The sequence below is a fragment of the Parus major genome, chromosome 6, assembly GCF_001522545.3.
Source record: "Parus major isolate Abel chromosome 6, Parus_major1.1, whole genome shotgun sequence".
Lineage (NCBI taxonomy): Eukaryota > Metazoa > Chordata > Aves > Passeriformes > Paridae > Parus > Parus major.
This window is the reverse complement of record NC_031775.1, coordinates 14,045,919-14,065,355: the sequence shown is the minus strand read 5'-3', so window position 1 is coordinate 14,065,355 and position 19,437 is coordinate 14,045,919. Positions and strand designations below refer to the sequence as shown.

The 19,437-nt window shown below is 40.3% G+C and overlaps 1 protein-coding gene across 1 annotated transcript in view; it reads left to right on the top strand.

Moving 5' to 3' along the window:
• Positions 1–14,558, top strand: part of TMEM273 (transmembrane protein 273) — a 16,577-nt gene extending 2,019 nt beyond the window's left edge. The window contains exons 2-6 of the mRNA XM_015633874.2: positions 2,840–2,890; positions 3,633–3,743; positions 4,256–4,280; positions 11,593–11,619; positions 12,387–14,558. Of these exons, the coding sequence (XP_015489360.1) occupies positions 2,840–2,890; positions 3,633–3,743; positions 4,256–4,280; positions 11,593–11,619; positions 12,387–12,390 (218 nt within the window). The 3' untranslated portion in view covers positions 12,391–14,558. The remainder of the gene's footprint in view (positions 1–2,839; positions 2,891–3,632; positions 3,744–4,255; positions 4,281–11,592; positions 11,620–12,386) is intronic.
• The last annotated feature ends 4,879 nt before the right edge of the window (positions 14,559–19,437 follow it).

Sequence of the window (19,437 nt, the reverse complement as noted above, 5' to 3'; positions counted from 1 at the left end):
TCCCACGGAAGATCTCCGCTGCTTTCCCCACTGTCCCCACCTGTAGGGCAGGAGCCATGCAGCCGCAGTGGCATCTGCAGGCTCTGCCAGCAGCACACTCACCAGGTGTTCCCCAGCGGCTGGAGAAGCAGCCCGCTATCTCAGCAGGCTCTGGTGCCGTCCCCATCACCGAGCAGGGCACACCGGAGAGGGCAAAGAGCAGCGTCACTTGCTTCCAGGCTCTCTGAAAAGGGATCCACAAGTCCCTCAAGCCTGGCTAGCAAATTCATCTGCTAGCTCTTCCACACAGGAGAAAATACTCTGCAAGTCCAGAGGTTTTATTCAAGATGTGTTCATCTAAACTCTTTACAGAGAGAGACAGAAATCCAGCACTAGGACTAGAGCACTGCAGAGTTTAAGGCATCACTTCTAACCTCCACCCCCCACCCCAAATCAAAGGTTTTTGTACATCCCTAAAAGATCTAAATTGCAGATAAGATCAATATCAAACAGAAAAACATGTGTATTTGAATTAGTTAATCCACCTATTTCCACCCAAGAAAACACTGAAACAAACAGAATCCACCTAACGGTCCTCGAAAGCAAATAAGCAGCATCCAGTAAATGATATTAAGCCTTAATTGAAAGCATATTGAAAGTATGAATTGAAAATATTCTCTTTAGGCTTGTGGATTTTCAGGAATTTCCCTCCCTTTTAAAAAAGAAACTAATAATTTAATCTCAATATATTAAACTGACCTACATAAAATATTCCATGTAAAATATTATTTCTGCCATAAAACATATAATCTTTCACAGGTTTAATTCCATTAGAAAGCATACATTAAGGTCTATGTATTATGATCATTAGGATAATAAAAGTAATACAATATCACTTTTATTATGCTTGAATTTAAAACATTCTTCATATGAGCACAAAGAATAATTAAGGGGATGGAAGAAAGGTGTTTTTTTTTTTTAATTTATAATGAAATAAAATCACAGGCGAGAGCAAAGAGACTGGTTTTTAATATGGAAAAACAGAAGCTATACTTTTTATGCCCACTGTGTAGTCTTAAAGCTTTTTGTTCTCTTTAAATTTCCTTATATTTATAACTTTATAACTTTGATTTTGGTAATTTAGTATAGCCAGTATAAGCATAGATTCTCTACCCCTTACAACTCCTCTTCTGAGTGTCATGGAGGTTTTGGAGAGAAAACATTTCTGCTTGAACAAAAAAAGTTTCCAGGTATTTGCATTATGAAGAAAGGTTTGGCAAAAAAAAAGACTTTCAGCTCTGTATTATAGTTCTCAAAATGTATTTGCTTTAAAACGCAAGATTTTTTTAAGCTCTTCTCCAGATTTTTGAAGCTTGGTTTGTAATTTATTAAAATTTGGGAATAGAAACGTGATTAAGACCAGGAAATAAAAACAAATCTGTTGTAAGCCACCCAATATGTCAGACTTTTTGACATAACCCTGGAAGCCCCAGGGCCCACAGTCAGTTCAAGAGTTTTAGCAGTCTGAAAAGCAGACAAAAGATTATTTATGTAAAGATACTAAAATGTCATGTTTTGGAATGTAAAGACTATGCTTCAAGTTTAAAAGCAGTCATGTTTCCAGCACATATTTTACTGGACAACAGATGAAAGCACAGACCCCAAAACCTCAAGAAAATAAAATTATTTCTCCACAAAAAGTGGAGAAGAGCTGGGACTTAAAAGTTGGACACCTTAGCAGTAGGAAAACTGAGTGCATTTAAGACAATGAAATTCCAGTTGGGTTTCAGCCAGACAATACTCCCTCCCAGTTCCCTGCTACGGTGGGAATGCCAATGAGAAGATGTTGTGTGCAAAGCAGCTGTTCCCACCAGGTGCTACATGTGCTGTCACCCTGGCCAAAGAGCAGTGATTTCGTGTTGTGCCTGAAGCACGTGCAGGAGGCAGGGGTTTAGCAGCACACAGGTTTAGAATGCAGGAGTCATAGCTGCCTTTCAAGCCTTCTTGTGGTCCAGCACCTCATGCAGCTACACATTAGTTTCATCACTTGGAGCTACTTGAAAAGGCTTTGGTGGAAATATCCTTGCACTGAAAAAAACATTTGTGTGTACGTTTTTAACCATTTCCTGTAATCAAGCAACACTAAAACTAAACATGACCTCTAATTTTTCTCATTTTTTTTAAAAAAAAAGTCAATTCTCTTTTCTTCCTAAAGTATGTGGGAATGAATTGTTTTCTTCAAAGCCACTCCATTCTGAGGGCCTGCACACTGAGCATCAGGCACCGTGAGTCAGTGGCTATATAGAGAAGGGAAGAGCCAGGAGGTGTCCTTTTCATGAACAGGGAATTTAGATTAGAATTCTCTGGAAAGGTTTGCTTCCAGCCCACAAAATTTACTTGCAAGAGGAAAAGACTCTGCCAGCAATAAATCACCTTCTGAAGACTGGAACTACAGGCAGGATTGGGATTAATGTTTTCTTGAAAGGGGTGTTGGGCTATGCCATATCCTCACTTATTGGTGTGTTTTATTAGCTCTAGTGCATCTGTAGTCTTTTCCTTGATTTACAGCAGCTTCTCTTGTTTAGAGCTCTCTGGCTTGCAGTGACAGAACCATGGAATGGAAACATGGAAGTCCTAAGGCAACATAAAATTTTGGAACTGTAGATTCTCTTCTGGTCAAAAATTGGCACAGTGTGGCCACATTTCTAGGATGCCCTCATTAACTTGACTGATAACATTTCACTACTGCAGGAAGCCTTGGATTCTGTCTTAAGATTTATTAGAATCAACTATCCCCTTGGAAAAAGCCAGAAATCGCATTCTGCTCAATGTCCTAACAGGCTAAATATTTCCATTCCAGATTTTTGGAGAGCAAAGGTATATGCTTCTGGAAACCCAGAGGAGGAAATAGGTGAGTTCACGGTGGGATTTTCACTTCTGGACAGGAAGTTAGGAACAAAATAACAAAACTGAATGTCCTAGAAGACTTTGTGTATCTTTTATGTGTAGAAGATAAGCATTGTGAGGTTGTAGTTGCCTAGTGCTGCAGAGTTCTGTCGTGTGACAGACACCTTAAACTACGTGTATGAAGACAGAGCATAGGACTCAGATCGATCCAGAGTACAGGCACCCTCCTGCTTGACATATAACCTTTATGTGCACACAGTGATGCCAAATCACAACACATAGTTTACACTTTAAAATTCTCCTTCCTCCCAGCAAAGATTTACAGAGGCAGAACAGCTGGGCAAGGCAGGAGGCGAGGCACTGGGAAGTGAATATGTGCATGTGCATATCTGGAAGAAGCAATAACAGTTTGGAAGGATGCAGGTTGGCAAAGTAGTGTGGATGGGGGATTTTGCTTTTGGAGTAAAAGTAAAGCCCTGGCTCTAAAACTCAGCTGAGACCTGCATACACAGAAAGCTGAAGTTGATCATTATCATAAAACACCCTTGAGCCCTTTAGCCACAGGTTCACATGGCTTCATGGTATGCAGGGGTTTGAAAGAACAGACTCAGACTCTTTTCAGCTTCCTACTCTGGCTCAGCATCTTTTTTTTTGGTATGCATTTAAACTTTGTTATGTCTGAAACTCAAAGAATGTATTTATTATTTAATGGTGTATACTCACTGAGTTGTTTTCAATATTTGCAGATTACACATATGTTATTATAGGAGCTACTCTGGGAGCAGTTCTAGCAATCGGTTTTGTAGCAGTAATAATCTGCATGATCAAATCCAAAATGATTGACAATGTCTTTGGAGGTAAGAAAAATACTCCTGATCCCTTTTCCATAGATCTAGCTCTCCTCATCTTCTGATACAGCAGATCTGAGATTCAGTGTTAGCAATTGCATATGTACAACAGTTCTGGGCTTCCTGTGAAGAACTGTTTTAAAAGTGTCTGAATTGCTGTGGACTGACTAGAACTGCAGATTTACATTTCATTATAACCATCTCTACTCTTTAGCCTCAAAGTTGTTTCTCATGATACCCTGGGGATATGCTACAATCAAACTCAAATCAGACAAAGCATTAGCTAAGGTACAGCTCTGAGAAAACTGTCATGAGATATTCCAGCTGGAAGAATCAAGAAGGGCTTTAGAAAAGTTGAATGACACAACTAATATCAAAGAGTTTTGTCTTAGAATGGATGGCTGGATCTTTACCAGCTGTAACTATGCACTCCTGGTTGCCTCCTCACAAATTCTGTGGGGGCCTATCACCACTCTGTTCCTTGTTTCTCAACTAACCACATTTTCCTCTTCTCACTTTAGAGTCAGATGGCAAAATGGATAGAAGGTAAGAATCATGTTTTCTGTTATGCACAACTTTTAATTTCTCTCTCTTGTTATGCATGATGCTTCCCCACGTTCAAATGATTGCATATAACACACATGGTAAGCTTCTAGAGGACTGGGATATCTAGTGAATCTGCATGGAAAAAGGAATTTTCTTCTAACAGCATTATAACATTTCAGAAATACACAAGAAAACCCAGCAGACAGAGATCTTTTTAAAATGAAAATCCTTCCAACACTTTGGATGAAGCTTGGTTTTTTGGGTTTTTTTTTTGTTTTGTTTGCACTATGTATAATAACAGCAAACTCTGCATAAATGGCTTCATCTAAGGTTACTGTGTCTGCATCTCAGTTCTGAAAACTCCCTTCTCTCTGGGCTTTTACAAGTTAGGGTCATGCAGTGATCATTCCTGCTGGAAGGGATGCCTCTTTGCCCTTCGTCTTCCTCCCCCTTACCCAGAAAGAGTGAGGCCATTTTAGGGTTTGAGCAGCTGACCAGTTCACCAGCAGGAGAGTAGTGCCAGCCTTCTCAGCCACTCTCCATCTCCCCAAGGACAGGTACCGGGGACGGAACAGAGACTCTGGACTGCAAGTTGTGTGCTGGTTCATGGCAACCTGCAGATGTGGACGCTTTTTTGTGTCCCTTTGAGACATTTTGTAAGTGGCTAAAAAACTCCAAACATTAATTAATGAGCATTCTCATCAAGTGAAGGCAACAGCTGTACTCGATGATCTCAGAAATGGCTTTTGGCCTCTCTCAGAGAGCTGGATACAAGAATGTCCCCACCAGAGCCATTCCTCATAAAGAGAGCACAGCATGTGTAAACACTGAATTGAAGACCAAAGCAAGGACAGCCTTTGCAGCAGTCAATGTGTTGTGTGACAGAGAAGAGCCCCAATCCTGAGGCATGTGTTGTTTTCCCAGAGAGACACTCCTTCAGTGGTAACGGGCACAAAATGTTTCCTCTCTAGTAACACACCATTCTCTGACAAGACTCTGGCAATTTCTGTGCATTAACCTGAAGAAGATTATGTTAAGGTCAGAAGAACAAACATAAAATACCTGGTAAACTTTATGGTGCTTTCAGGACAGTGTAGACAGAACAATGAACAGGAAAGTTAGGAGAAAGAGCTAAGCCAGAACAGAAAAGCCAGAGACCAGATTCAAGAGAAAAGAGAATAAAGGGATGAGAGGGACAAAGACAAGAAGAAACACAGAAGGCAGTGGTAGATTTACTGCCTGGGTGAAATGCAGACAGGATGATCTATGAACTGTTCCAGAGTGGACTTCTCTAGCTGTCTTTGCTGTTTATTATGTGTCATATTTTCCTTCAGAGACAGTCTGAACATTTATTACATCATCCTCTGATCTTTCTAGGGGACGTGACTGACTTTGTGGTGGCAGCAAAATTTAATGTCTTTAATGGTAACCTTACATTGACCTCTTTGATGTTTCCTTATCCCAGTCTACAGGCATTTGCTAAAAGGTAGAGTGAAATTTTCAGTTTCATGACAAAATTCCGGTCTTAAGGCTGGAAGTGTGACACAAACATTTTTCCTTAGAACCACTGACACTGACCAGTGAGAGAAACTCTAGTTCCACAATGTTTTGGGGCAAAACTATTTATGTTAAAGATGACACTTTTATGGCTAAATACAAAAAAACCCCTAGAAATCCACTGTTGCTTCTAAATCAGTGTACTTTTCAATTCTGCTGTGGTAGTCAGTAATTTACTACAAATCTTTGTTCTCATTCACTTCAGGGCATCTATGTATTACTCTCTGGTAGCTCACTAAGGGACTCTGTAATTCTGGTAATAATCCGTGGAAACAGTATAGCCTTCTATTGGCTTTGAGGAAACCTCCAGCAGTAAAAATACTACCAGAACCATAGAAATATTTAAAAATACCTCTAATAAGCTAATCCTTAGTAGGATTTATTCAGGTCACCAGAGAGACATATGATAATTAGGTCTAAGTTGATTTTACCTACTTGCTTCAGTTCCCTAGGGAATTCTAATTCATGGAATTTTTAGACAAGTGGTTAGTCCTAGAAAACCCTCTGATAAAGTGAAGTCTATTATCTGAAATCACCTGATTTATCCCAGCCAACCAATAGCCATCCTGAATCCCTCAGGAAAAGGCAACCTGAAACCTTCAGTGTTAAGAGACAGCATCCCTTTAGGACTGGAGAACTGGCAAATCTTCTGCAAACAGCTTCATTTTCTGCTTGACCAGTGATGATTATTAATGCTTGTCCAGGAAAAAAACCCACTTAATCCAACTGATGGAACACTCAACCCAATTCAGCCAAATTTTGTTTTAAATTTTACATCATTATTCCTACAAATACCACCATCCACTCAATATTTCACTAGCTGGGAAATACTCCAAGTGGGCATCACCCAGCACTGTAGTTTCATAGCCAATGGAGTTGCTCAGCCTCGTATCAGCTGAAGGTCTTGATGCAGATAATCATCCTCTGTGTCAGAACCCCAATTAGCTGGTACTGAACCTAACTGACCCCTTCCAAGAACACATTTCACTAAAATCAGAAAGTATTCAGATGCATCCCCTTGATAATTCCCAAAATACTTAAAATACAAGGGTTTCAATACCCACATGACACTGACAGTTCATTGTGAAATAATTAACAGATTTTACCACTTTATTTAGTCAGGTACATAAAATTAAGATTTAGACAATCAATTCACAATGGGTTGCCCTTAAACTCAATGGGATATTTACTAACACTTGAGAAAAAAAAAGGCTTGAGGCAAAATTCTGTCAGCCAACAAAACAGAAATTTATGTGTCAACTGACAATTATTTAATGTCCTCTTTTTTAATTAATAGCTCATGTCAGTATCAAATGCCATCTTGGTGTAAGCTTGGTAAATTATAATGCCTAAAAATTTCATGCAAGTTTAATGTATTCATAAAAATGTCTGGGCACATTTAATGCTGGCAATATTTTGAATTAACTACAGTGCATGTCAGCCAGATTTATTTTGACAGGAGACAAAGAAAGAGACATACATAGACAAGGAGAAGGGTGGAAAGACAGAGTGTTTACTAGAAGGGAAAAGGTACATATTTTAAACCTGCTGCAAATGAATATGTTGTCAACACATCCTGGGCAACAGCACACACAGAATTTCCCATGCCACTCACTGGGTTCTACAGGACTCCATGTAAACCACTCAGGACTCCATGTAAATAATTTGGTAGAAAATCAGGTTTTAAATGCAATACACAAGTTCTTCTGATGTTTTATGGAAGAGAGGAGGAGCTTGGGAGGTGCTTGCCAAGTGTATTGGTGATTTTCTTTTCCTATGCAAAACCTCATCTAAATATTCTATTTTCCTTCCTGACTTCAAAGGGACCAACTTCTCTCTCCTTTGCCAGACCGTGCTTGAGAAACACAGGATACTTTTGAGAACTGTAGCATTCTCTAGGTGAATGGAGGAGGTGTTGGAGTGCAACCGCACCTTGAAAGCCTCTAATATGTTCTAAAAATCGCTAAAAATAGTGCCTCACATTGCATAGGAGGTGAAATTGTCCACTTTGAAAATATAAACATTGCAGATGGATGGCATGGAAAAGACTAGCTTTGGGCAATTGTATGCAGGTTTCAATGCTGAGCTGTAGTTTCTTCCAACTATCAGAACTGTGGCAGCCTAAACTTCTTAACCAAGATTATTTTTTCTAGCATTTTGTCATGTTCAGGTCTGTAGCCTGACAGGCAGGGACAGTGAGCAAATCTGATTTAGAAGTATCATTTTCTTCAAACAGATTTGAAGTCAGACACAAAGACAAACATGTTTTGGAGATGAGAAGAGTTCTTTCTGATCCAAATAGTCCAACTTGGTCTATAACACTGTGAATTGCAGAATGCATCACTTAACAAACAGGAACCCAAAAACATAGTCACGAGTCCCGACACCTGCAAATGAGACACAATCTGTCAGTCACCAGAGTCAGAGCTCACAAATAAACTCCACTGGAGACCTAGTTTTGATTCTAGAGTGGGTACTTGAGAAAGCCAAATGTGAGAGGCCTTTGGAAAATGGTCCCAAAATTTACAAACCAAAATCCATAAGTAAATACAAATTGAAAAAAAAAAAAAGAAAATAAAGAGACTTTGGCCTTGTCTGAGAGTGTCACTGGAAGAGTGGTGCAAAAGGGAAAAGGGTCAATATGGAGAGAACAAGACTCTGGGCACTGAAATGTATTACAGCCCCTCAAATATTCAGATACTAGCTATTCACAGGTAACAATGTAAGTTCAGCCTACAGCCCGGCAGAAAGTTGCCTGCATCTATCTTTACTCTCCGAAAACAAGCCTATTTTGTTCCTCTCCCAGGAATACTCCTTTTAAACTATGCAGTCAGTTTCATCTTTGATCTGCAGCAGACCAGTCATGTAGATTCAGCAGAATCTTTGACACCTCTGTGTGAATGGATTCTATTAACATCCCTTGGTGATACCCCAAGCTGTTCTTTCACTTGCCACTCTTGGTTCCCCAAGCAGACCTTCACAAGGTCTTTCATTCTGACAAGTAGATATTCTACATACAATTCAATCAGAATTGCTCAACGGGGGAGCATATATGCCATAATAATGCATGCTATTGCAAATAAATTTAAGTATGAGTAGAGATGATATAAACAACTCCATGTGTGTGCAAATGTTACAAAATGGGCAAATGATCTCAGCAGAAATGGCTGCCTCAACTCCTTGTACATATAGGTTTGCATAAACATAATGTCAATATCCATTCTGTGTTGAGGCAGTAGTCACCAGTGACTCGAGAAGTAAACTGGTTTTTCTTCCTACTTTTGTCACTGCCCTGTCTAGCTGAACTTGCTCTTCTGAACAACCTTGGACAAGTCACTGGCTCAGGTTACCCCTTCCATAAAATGAAATTAATCTTTTTATCACACACTTCAAAAGCAAGGACATTAAGCTTTGCATTATGCTGGGGACAGCAGGGCTTTAAAAAGCAGCTGTAAGACACTCTGTAGGCTCTCAGCTCCCTTAGCACCATTCCTGGATTGAGGGAATACAGACACAGACAGCCCCTGAAAGACAGTTACGTGTATATATATATATATATATATATATATATATATACATACATATGTATGACACAAACCGCTAGAGTGAGATTAATTCATTAAACTCGTTTCCAGGATACAGCATACCTCACTGATGCCAGCTACCAGCCTGATGGGCAGAGCCACACTTCTGGCTATTTTTTGCTCCTCTCTGGCCACCCTCCACATTCCCTGGGAGGACACCTGGCCCAGGGCGCCTGTTCTCCTCTTGGTTCTGGGGACTGCCTTTGTGGTTGACCTTTTCACAGCTGCCAAACAGGGAAGAATCCTTACTCCTTCCTACCCCTCTGCACAACTGTTTGAGTCTAGTCTTGGATAGCTCTAAATAATTTGATTGTAAGAGTTGGTGCCAAACCTGCTGAGTCAGGAGAATGCTTTCCTGGTAATATTCAGACACCTGTCAGAGGCAATTCCTTCCACAGCCATCGTGGTCGCTGCTGGCAAACTTGCAAATGATTCCAGCACTAAACGAGTAATTCTACCCTTCCCTAGAGCTGCTGCAAGTCTGGATACAAAAAAAAAAAAAGAGAAATGTTTGTGGAAGAGTACCCTCTTCACCCCTGTCAACAGGGACCCAGGGTAACTCAAATATTAGATGCCACCGAGCAAAGAGCCTCCTGCTCCCTGGCAGCACGAGTCTGCCAAACAAACTGAGTAGCTTTGTGTTGCTTAGAGCTTGTCAGAGAAGTGACAACATGGGATTAGCTAGGAATGAAAGCTGCTATGATAGCTAAAGGACAGCTTAAAACCAACACAAACCAAGGCCTCTTGACGCAGGAGACTCAAGAGTGGCACAGGTGTTAGTTAGACAAGAACAGCATCGAAAAAGAGCTCCTGCATATTCAAGCTCACAGGTTTTCATGCATCATATTTAATTTCTGCACAGAAGTTCACATTAAACTTATGAAAAAGGAATCACAGATTTCAGATCCTAGGAGCTTTAGCCAGTGACATCTCAGAAAATAAGATTATTTGCAGATCCTTTTTTAAGATCATGTGTACAGTCTATTGCATCATTTCATTTCAGTTCCTTGCTCTCTTACTGTCCAAGAGTTCTGCCTTGTAGAATCTGTACTAGGTATCAGCACAGCTGTTTGTTTTTCTCCTGATTGTTGCTTATAATCATCCACTCTCTGTATTCCATGTGTACTTTACAGCCTGGTGTCAGTTAACAAATAGAAAGCTGAAAGAAATCAATTATTTGATTCACATCACATCACAAAGTGATGCTGACTTCTGCCCTGTAGGCTGCAAATGCTTGGGGGTCCCTGGTGTACTTCTCAGCAGTTCACAGAAGTTTATGGGCTTAAAGGCTTTTCATACAGATTTAAAGCGGGGTTTAAAGACACTTTGCAGAGGCTTACAGAATCAATGGAAAATTTGTATGGTCTTCTAAAGCAAAAACACAGAAAACCACTGCCTGAAAAGTAATTGGGATTTTTTGTGTGTTTCTGTGTGTGCATTAAAACAACACCTGGCCCATTCCCAAGAAAGTCTTATTTACTACACAGACATTGAAATGCTTGTGCTGGCACGGGAGAGGTGGAAGCTGGGATAAAAAGAATAACTAACCCTGTAGGCAGAAATGGACTTTTTAAAGTGTTTTTGAATGAGCTTCCATGACTCCCTGGAGGAGAGCAAAGCATGGGAGCAAAGGATGTCCCATCTCTAGAGAAATGGTTCCCCCCCTTCCCAGCACAGCTGTATGTTCTGCTCAGGCAGTCACCCTTCTCTACTGCCTCAGGGAACTGGCCCTGCCAAAAATCAATGTGGTAGAACATAAAAATAATTTTCAGAGGTATCAGGTTGTTCAAGGACACCTGGCACAAGGGAGGTGGTAAAATATTGCAACAGAGGTGCCAGGGAAGGCTGGACTTGCAGGAACTGGCATTGTATATCTTATAACAAAGATACCAGAAAATGTTTAAATAGTATTGTAGGAATGGGACTACGATGAAGTTCATTTCCCTGTGGAGTTGTGAGATTTAATAGAAACAAGTCGAGGGCTGCAAGATAAGATCGCGTTCCCAAGAACTGACACTAGATGGAGCAAAACTGAATAAAAGATTTAGAGCAGTGAAGAAAAGATAAAGTTCCCGCATTTCTGCAACTCTAATGTGTTACTCATTTGAATTCTCATCCTTGATTATGGCTCTGAAAGTCACAATTAATAGCTCACTCTCTACACTTTGCAGGTCAAACACAGGTTCAAGCCAAAACAGGTATGTTCTGGGAAGGGGGTGCTGGTGGCACAGGGAGGGGGAGTGGAAGTGCTGGGCAGACCCAAAGCTGTAGAGGCACATCCACCTGGGGAAAGGTCACAGAGCAATAAAGGCTGTGGGGTTAGCCTGAGCTCCTGCTGCCAGCCCGGACCTGCTGGCCACTCTGCATGGACCAAGGAGATGATTTAGTTCTGCTGTCCCACAGCTTCCCGGTGCTTTACCTGGCCCAAGGTAAAGCACATTGCAAGGCTGGCTGCCTGTGCAGCTGCTCCGCAGCAGCAGGCACTCGAAGTAATAAACTCCTGGGAAGATGCATCCGCAAAAGGGATCCAAGAGCTGCTCCCCACTCTGTGGCAACAGTGGGAAGCACCCCAAATGACAATAGTACAGTGTCTGCAATACAGGGAGCACTGGGATGCTACCCAAAAGTGCATGACCTGCTGCTAGGGGATTCCTACCTGGCAGTGACAAGGACATCTGGAAGTCACCACAACAGCCACAAGCGTGCATTTGTTCTGTTAATTCACTTACAAAAACCAGATGCCTCCAAAGGTACAAAGAAATATCCAGTAAAAGAAAAGTTAAGTGAAAGGAACTTCATGAATGTAACTCCAGCATCTCCATTAATAATTTGCTAGAGTGCCTGTGTTTTTTATCTGAGCATCTCCCAGCTCAGCTTTTACAATGATGTTTTACCTGGGATAGTCCAGGTAAAACTAAAGCCAGAGAGTTATTGTTAACCTGTAATTTTTCTTTCTTTTTCACAGATGACAGCAATGCAATAAGAAATCAAAGTATAAAGATCAATAACCCTTTTGCATCAACAGTTACCTGGTCTGAGGATCAATAGAAGTCTCTTGTGCATAGGCAGGAATCTTACCAATACCAATCCTTTTCTTTGTTCTTTAGTTGAAAGGCTGATTGATTATTTACAGGAAGAGCTTACAGTGCAGCTAACTTCAATCACCTGCACCCAAAAGGCCTGCAATCCCCCTCAGCATGTACATGAAGGAAATGTATGAGGAAAATAAAATAGATGAGCACTGTTCACTAATAGATCCTCTTTATTCTGTGATAAGTAGGTGATTGATTTCTAAAGTCAGTTAAATACCAGGTAATCAGAAAGGTGTCAATGTAATTCAGCAGCAGAATTCATGGTCACACCCATATTTCAAGATAATTGAATAATGATTTCAGCAACTTGGAAAATCATTCATTTGAGGTTAAAACAAAACAAGGCTTCTCATTTATTTAAAAAATATATGTTTTGTGTTAGTAAGAAAACATGTCATTAATTTAAAGTTTTATCTTTTTTAGATCTAGAACTGATGTCTTTTGTAGGTGGTGCTGGTGTTTTCAGTCATTTAAAATTAATTATGGCCATTTAAAATTAAAAATTCCTTTTTGAAATAATGTTTTTCATATTCTGTTGATCATTCATGTCAACACTATACAAACAAGCTAATTTGTTGTTTCCAGAATTTCCCTATCTTATTTTTTTTTTAGTATGAAACAATGCACTAAGTTCAATCAGAGTTTGTGAATAATTTCAGTTTCCCAGCACCTTAATTCTTGTTCCAGCCTTATATGTTCTGGTGGACTTAATTACATCAAAATTGCTTTGCCTGGCTCCAATTACAAGCTTCTTACAGTGGGAATGATGAGAAGAAAAATAGCAGCTTTGTTTCAGAACATTTAGACTAGTTCAAATAATTTAAAGTATTTCAAGTTATTCTGTAAACACTTTCCAACTTTTACCAAAGTTTTGAGTCAGTGGTTTTGGTCTCAGTTCAGAAAATAATGCTGTAGTTTCTATTCCGTTTAATTCTCTTCTTTCAAGAATGCTGTATATAATATATTGTCATCACAAGGTGCAAGAAAAGAGGAAGATTTTTGTATTTTAAGCCAGGCTTTTCTTTCACCTTGTGAAGACAGGGCAGCCAATGTCAGCTGTGGGAGCTTTGGGAACTCTTGGCCAGCATCCTCTGCTATTCCTACAGCTCCTTTCAGGAAACCCAGCAGAACTTCAAATCTTGGGGGCCTCAGGTAGATGGCATGCCCAACTTAATTAAGTAATATCCCAGTATTTCACAGGCAGAGCTTTATGTTGTAGCATTACAGGATGACTCCAAACAGGATGTTACACTGTTTTATTGCAAATTATCAATATCCAGGTCCAATGACCACAACCTGTAAATAAAGAGGATCTTGATAAACTTTTAGCTCAAGCCAATGTCTATAGACATGTGGGTTTTTTAAATCTCTCACCTTACACACACTCTTAAAGTTCACTTTTTTACCTGTTTCTGCTCTCAGTGTGGCAGATCATAATAAATAAAATTCTTTCCAGCTCTCCCCCTATAGAAGAGGTTTAATCCAACTTCAAAAAAAAAAAAAAAAAAAGAAAAAAGAAAATAAAAAAGAGCAATTGTAAGACTGAAGTCCCAGCTACAAATTCTGAGTGTTATTAAGAAATATTATGGAGACAGGGCCTCATCCAGTAATCAACTTTCAGATCAGGCAGAGGTGATGTGCTGGGTCAGGGACTTAGAGGAAACATACTGTTATAAAAGAGCAGATATATTAGAATTTCGTTTTTGTAAAGAATAAGCTACTGTACTACTTGTAACTAAAGGGACTTCAATATGAGCATTTTTTGACTTTTGCAAAGTAGGTCAAATGTGCAAAGGAAACTGGATAGCAATTTTTCTACACATTTTGAACAACAAAATGAAATATTGATTTTGGAAGAAGAATGATATCTTGTAATATCTTTGAATACTTTTCCTGGTTTCCTTGGTGTCTGTTACCCATTTCAGTAACACTGCAGTTCATTAGCAGTATTTGCTAACAGATAAACTAAAGCAGTAATGTGATACTTGTAAGTAATTGTGTGTACATGTGTAAGTGAATAAAGCATCTTGTACGGTATCTGTTAATTGATTTGCTTCCTGTAGTATCATTTTAATTAAGACTTGGAACAGAAGAGAGAGCATGTGGTCAGGGAGGAAAGCTATCACCTTCCCTTATTTGTGTGAACAAATGTTTCAGTATACATCATTTCAGTACACTATGGGAAATAAAGACAAAAATAAACAAGAAATGCTAAGTTACAAGCAGTAGGGGAGAAAGGCCCGGAGAATTAAGACTGGTAATCTTGATAGGGCAAATGTGCTGGGGTGGTGAATAGATTATGATTTCTCAAAACCTTTTGGTGTGTGCCTTGGCTCCCTGAGAATGGGAGCCGGATGAGCAATACTGAGACAAGACAGCTGGGCACAAGGGACCCTCAGAGCTACTGCTTCTGCTGTCACTGAGAGGTTTGGGGCACTTACACAGGGCTGCAGTCTTTTGTCACCTCGGAGCTGCTGTTCTGTCCATTCCTACAACCAGCTTTACCAGCACCACTTGGAGCATCAGCAGCTCCTAAATTCAGGCCAAGCTGCACAGCAGTTAGTGCAAATAATCAGTGAAGGAAAACGAGATGAAAGAGGAACATTTGGGAGGCATTCAGTCAAAAGACTGAACAAGAGACACTCTTAGCTCCATGGATTTTTGATCAAGGATTCAGCCCAGGCAGTCAGCATCAAGCACAACAGGCATCTACCTGCACTCGCCTGTTTGCCTGTCCAGCACAGCTTCTGCCTGTCCATGCTAAGCACCCCGTGCTCTCCCTGAGCTCACAGACACTCCCCTGAATGGGTAACACTGGGAAGCTCTCCAGAGCCAGGGTTTGGACACATGCCCCAGCATGTCATGCTGGACCTCAGTCCCTTCCCAGCAGATGCCCAGCAACATAATGATGCTCATGAATACAGTTATTCAGAAGTGCAGACAGTCACAGGCACAAGAAGTGAGCTAAGAGGTGCAGGCACAGCGAGAGTTTCTAAAGAGATAACGACACAGCATTGGCTTTAATTACAGTGCAAGTGCCACAGCAAGTGAGATCATTCAAATCAATTCCTCCTGTCAGCTGCATCAGTGCAAATCAAAACTAACTGCAGGAGTCACACAGCTTGTTGTGGCCCTTGTTCACATGATAATAAATCAGGCAAAAATCCACTGGACTCAGTACAGCTGCATGGATCATAAAAAAGTGTGTGTGGGTGGAGTCCTGGAAATCAGACCCCAGTGATATAAATCCACTCTGAGCAGTATGAGAAAGAGTCTCATTCAGCTCTTTTGAAACAGAAAGGATGGCAAATGTCAAAAGTCAAAACATTTGCAATATGAATTTTTCTTAGCTTCTCTCATGCCTGTAAATGAAAACTCAGATAATTTTAGCCAGGAATATTTTTTTCTGTTTCTCACAACTGTGTTTAATCAAATAAAAAACATTATTAAAATTCTTTGACTCACCAAGCAAATAATGGGAAAACACAAGCAAAGAAAGCACCTAACTAGCAGACCTGATAAAGAAAGGATGTTTGTACTATACAAATAGGACCAATAGAGGCTTCAAACATCTGAAAATTGCTCTCATTACATAGAGGGAATATTATAATAGTCAGCCTAGGTCTGACAGAGGTCCACCTTCTTCCATAGCCACTTTGTCACAGCAACATTGCAAGCATGTGCCAATGCTCTCCTAAAAGACCCTATTACCCTACAGCAAACTTCTGCTCAGTGTCATTAAGCCAAAAGTGTTTAATTTATTTTCTTGTGTATTTTTCCTCCATTCTCAGTAGTGGTTAATTCCATAGATACCATATAGTTACACATAAAAAAATCACAAAGGCCTTTGCCCTCCCTATCACTCCATCAGTGAATTTGTACAAATTTTCATGCTTGCACATCATGAAAGCAATTAACATAGTCCTAAGAAGGTATGTTCACTCTTAACCAAGAGGGGAAATGAGACATGGAGCAGCCTAAGTGCTGCAGCAAAGGTCAGTGCAGGATCAGCAGAGCAAAGAATACAGACAAAATTTTCCAAGCTCAACATGGGTGAGCTACCTAATAGACCATCGTTTTTCTCTACTACTGCCTCCAACAAAAATGCTGCTTTTGGAATGGTTAAGTGTTAAGTATTTCACCTTATTGAATATATATGGTTTCACTTCTCATATTTCTGGCTTTAATTCCTAGACAAACCTTGTCCTTTCACTGACAGCTGCACCAAGGGGAGCCTCAGCAAAGTCAGTGACATTGCACTGGGCTTGAACACTGTGTGAGCTAATAACAAACCCAAATGCATCAGAAGCAAAGTGCCACAGTGCACACATTTTGTCTTCTGCATTCAGACAAAAAGTCTGTCTCATGTTTCCTTCCCCACACCCCCTTTCTCCATCCTAAAATCCATAGGCTGCTTGCAGGATGCAAGTGGGTTCATTTGTACCCCTCACACCACTGCTGATGGAGATCTGTCCTGACGTAGACAAGGCCTTTCCTTTACAGATCAGATCCTATCCAGCACTATCAGAAATCCTCCTCAGTCAATGGGCAATTAAAATAATTACCTTTAATCATATTCTTCAATTATTCGGCAGTACTGAGGGAGGATTGGGAGGGCTGGGACCAGATGCTAACATATTCTGTTGTGATTAAAACTGACGGAAATGCTCTAATGAATACAAACCACTGACTATTCACCTGTTTTGGGAACAACCTCTGTATGTTTTAAGCTGCCTAATATTTAAACTCATTAGAGTGACACCAGGGAAGCAACAGAAAGCTGTGCTGAGAGGCCAAGGACTCCTGAAGGGACCCCTTCAAAGAAGCTGCTATCCTGAAATGCGTGCAAAGCACAAAAGAAGAAAAAGCCACTGCGTGCTCCTGCCTGCCAAAGGGATGCAGTGCCAAAAGTAGAGCTGGAATGGCTCTCAGGTACCTCAGGGGGTCCTGGTGTGAGGAGATGACTGGATGTGTGTGGTATGGAACTGTGAACAGTGGTAGATTCACAGGGACTGGCTGGGGATGCCTGGGAAATTGCTTTTTCTTATAAGCAAACTGATATAAAGGAGAACTAAATATGAGAGAGAACTAACTGATGTTGGGAAGAGGTAAAAAGTGATTGCAGAGGAAAAGGCAGAATATGTGAACTTGTGTCAAATCACTGTTTTGGCAGTCAGAACAACAGAAAAAGCAGAGTGGTGCCAACAGTCATTTAATTTGGGAGTTTTGCACTATCTGATACTCTACTTGAGACACTAAGTCTTCAAGTCATACGGCTGTGGCAACACCCACTATAATTTTAAATATACCTTGCTTTTGAGCACATTAAATAATGCAGATCTAATTTATAATATTTTCCAAATAATGTTAATAAGATAATAAAATCTAATTCCTATTACAACATGATCTACACATACATGATGGTGCAAATGGAAAATTATTCTCAAACCTATGTGATTTAACATTAACATAACCAATAAGCTTTTGATTCAGTTCCAACACCTGCCAGGCTTTTCAAACAAGAGGATGAAGCCGTGACTGGACCTTCTGTGTGAGTCATAAACACCTTCCTACCACGACTAAAGGAAAATTAAAACTACATCTCATGTCGTTGATTATTCAGTAGAAACCATTCATTGACCTAAAAGCACATGTTTTTTCAGGCATCCTTCTTGGGGAGGTGATGTTATTGATCAGAATCGGGCTGAGGCTTTGAGCATGTCAGGGAAAGGAGCAGAGGGCAGCTGTGAGAGCAGCAAGGGTCATCTCCAGCAGCAGCAGCAGCAGCAAAGAGACCATACAAGGATCCAGGGATATCCAGAAGCAGTACCTAGCCCCAAACCAAATGAGAGCTGCTAGTTCTATTCTCCTAAGCCTTCCTACTATTATCTATTATCTTTTCCTGCACAATTTGTCATAATCTCTGACTCGTCAGGCCAATTAATCATGCTTCAGAAAAAATGAGATTTCTCACAAGGAGATTATCTGTCTCTGACAAACAAGGGATAATTCAATTAGCTTCCTTTTCTAAACATTTAGTAACTGGTTTTGGTAAATTAGTCCTTTTTGTAATTTAGCTATAATTTAGGAAGATTTAATATGTCATTAGGCACACCGAATTCTGTGTTAATATAACATTATGGCTGAGATTTTAATTGCCCCAGAGTCAGGAACTGTGTACATAAATGGCTTGATTCCCACATGGAAGCAGCTGATAGGAAATACATAGAGCTCCACAGAAATTCTTAAAATCCCTTCTTTTAGTTAAGCACATGCTTAAGGACTATGGAGAATAGGAGGCTTTCTCTGAATTGGGTAAGAACTCCAAGAATTCAGTGTAAAAGATAAATATTCACATATTTATTTGCAGAATTTCTATACACTATGGGAATTTATGGATTTAACTTGGATTTAACCCTCTTCACAGTTCTCAAAGTTCCTGTTTCTCATCCTGCAATTTCCTGGGAAAATCTAACAGTAGTACCTGACTGTGGCTTGCCTGGTAAAAATTTCTTCTGCTTCCTTCTGGAAATTCTGGGCCTTATAGTCCTTTTGGACATTGCCCATGGATACTAATGCAATGGCATTAAAGAAGTCAATGCAACTACATACTGAGAGTAAAAATCATCGTCTTTCATGCTGGGGGAAAATCAAGAGAAAATCAAAGCAATTGAGTCATATGGAGGTTAAAAGGCATAAGTGAAGAAGCAGATTTTAAAGTAATGTTAGTTGCTTTACCACAGCAGGGTCAGCCAGATGCTGCCTGAGCTGAAAGTGAAGAGCCACTTAAAGCAGACTGATCCCCACATCCTGCTGGCTTCAGCCTGGCCATACACAGATCCAGAGCTTCCTGGCTGGTCTCTGGAACAACTGGACTCAGGGTATTTCCCAGGACACTGAGTAGCAACCTGCCCACAGCAGATC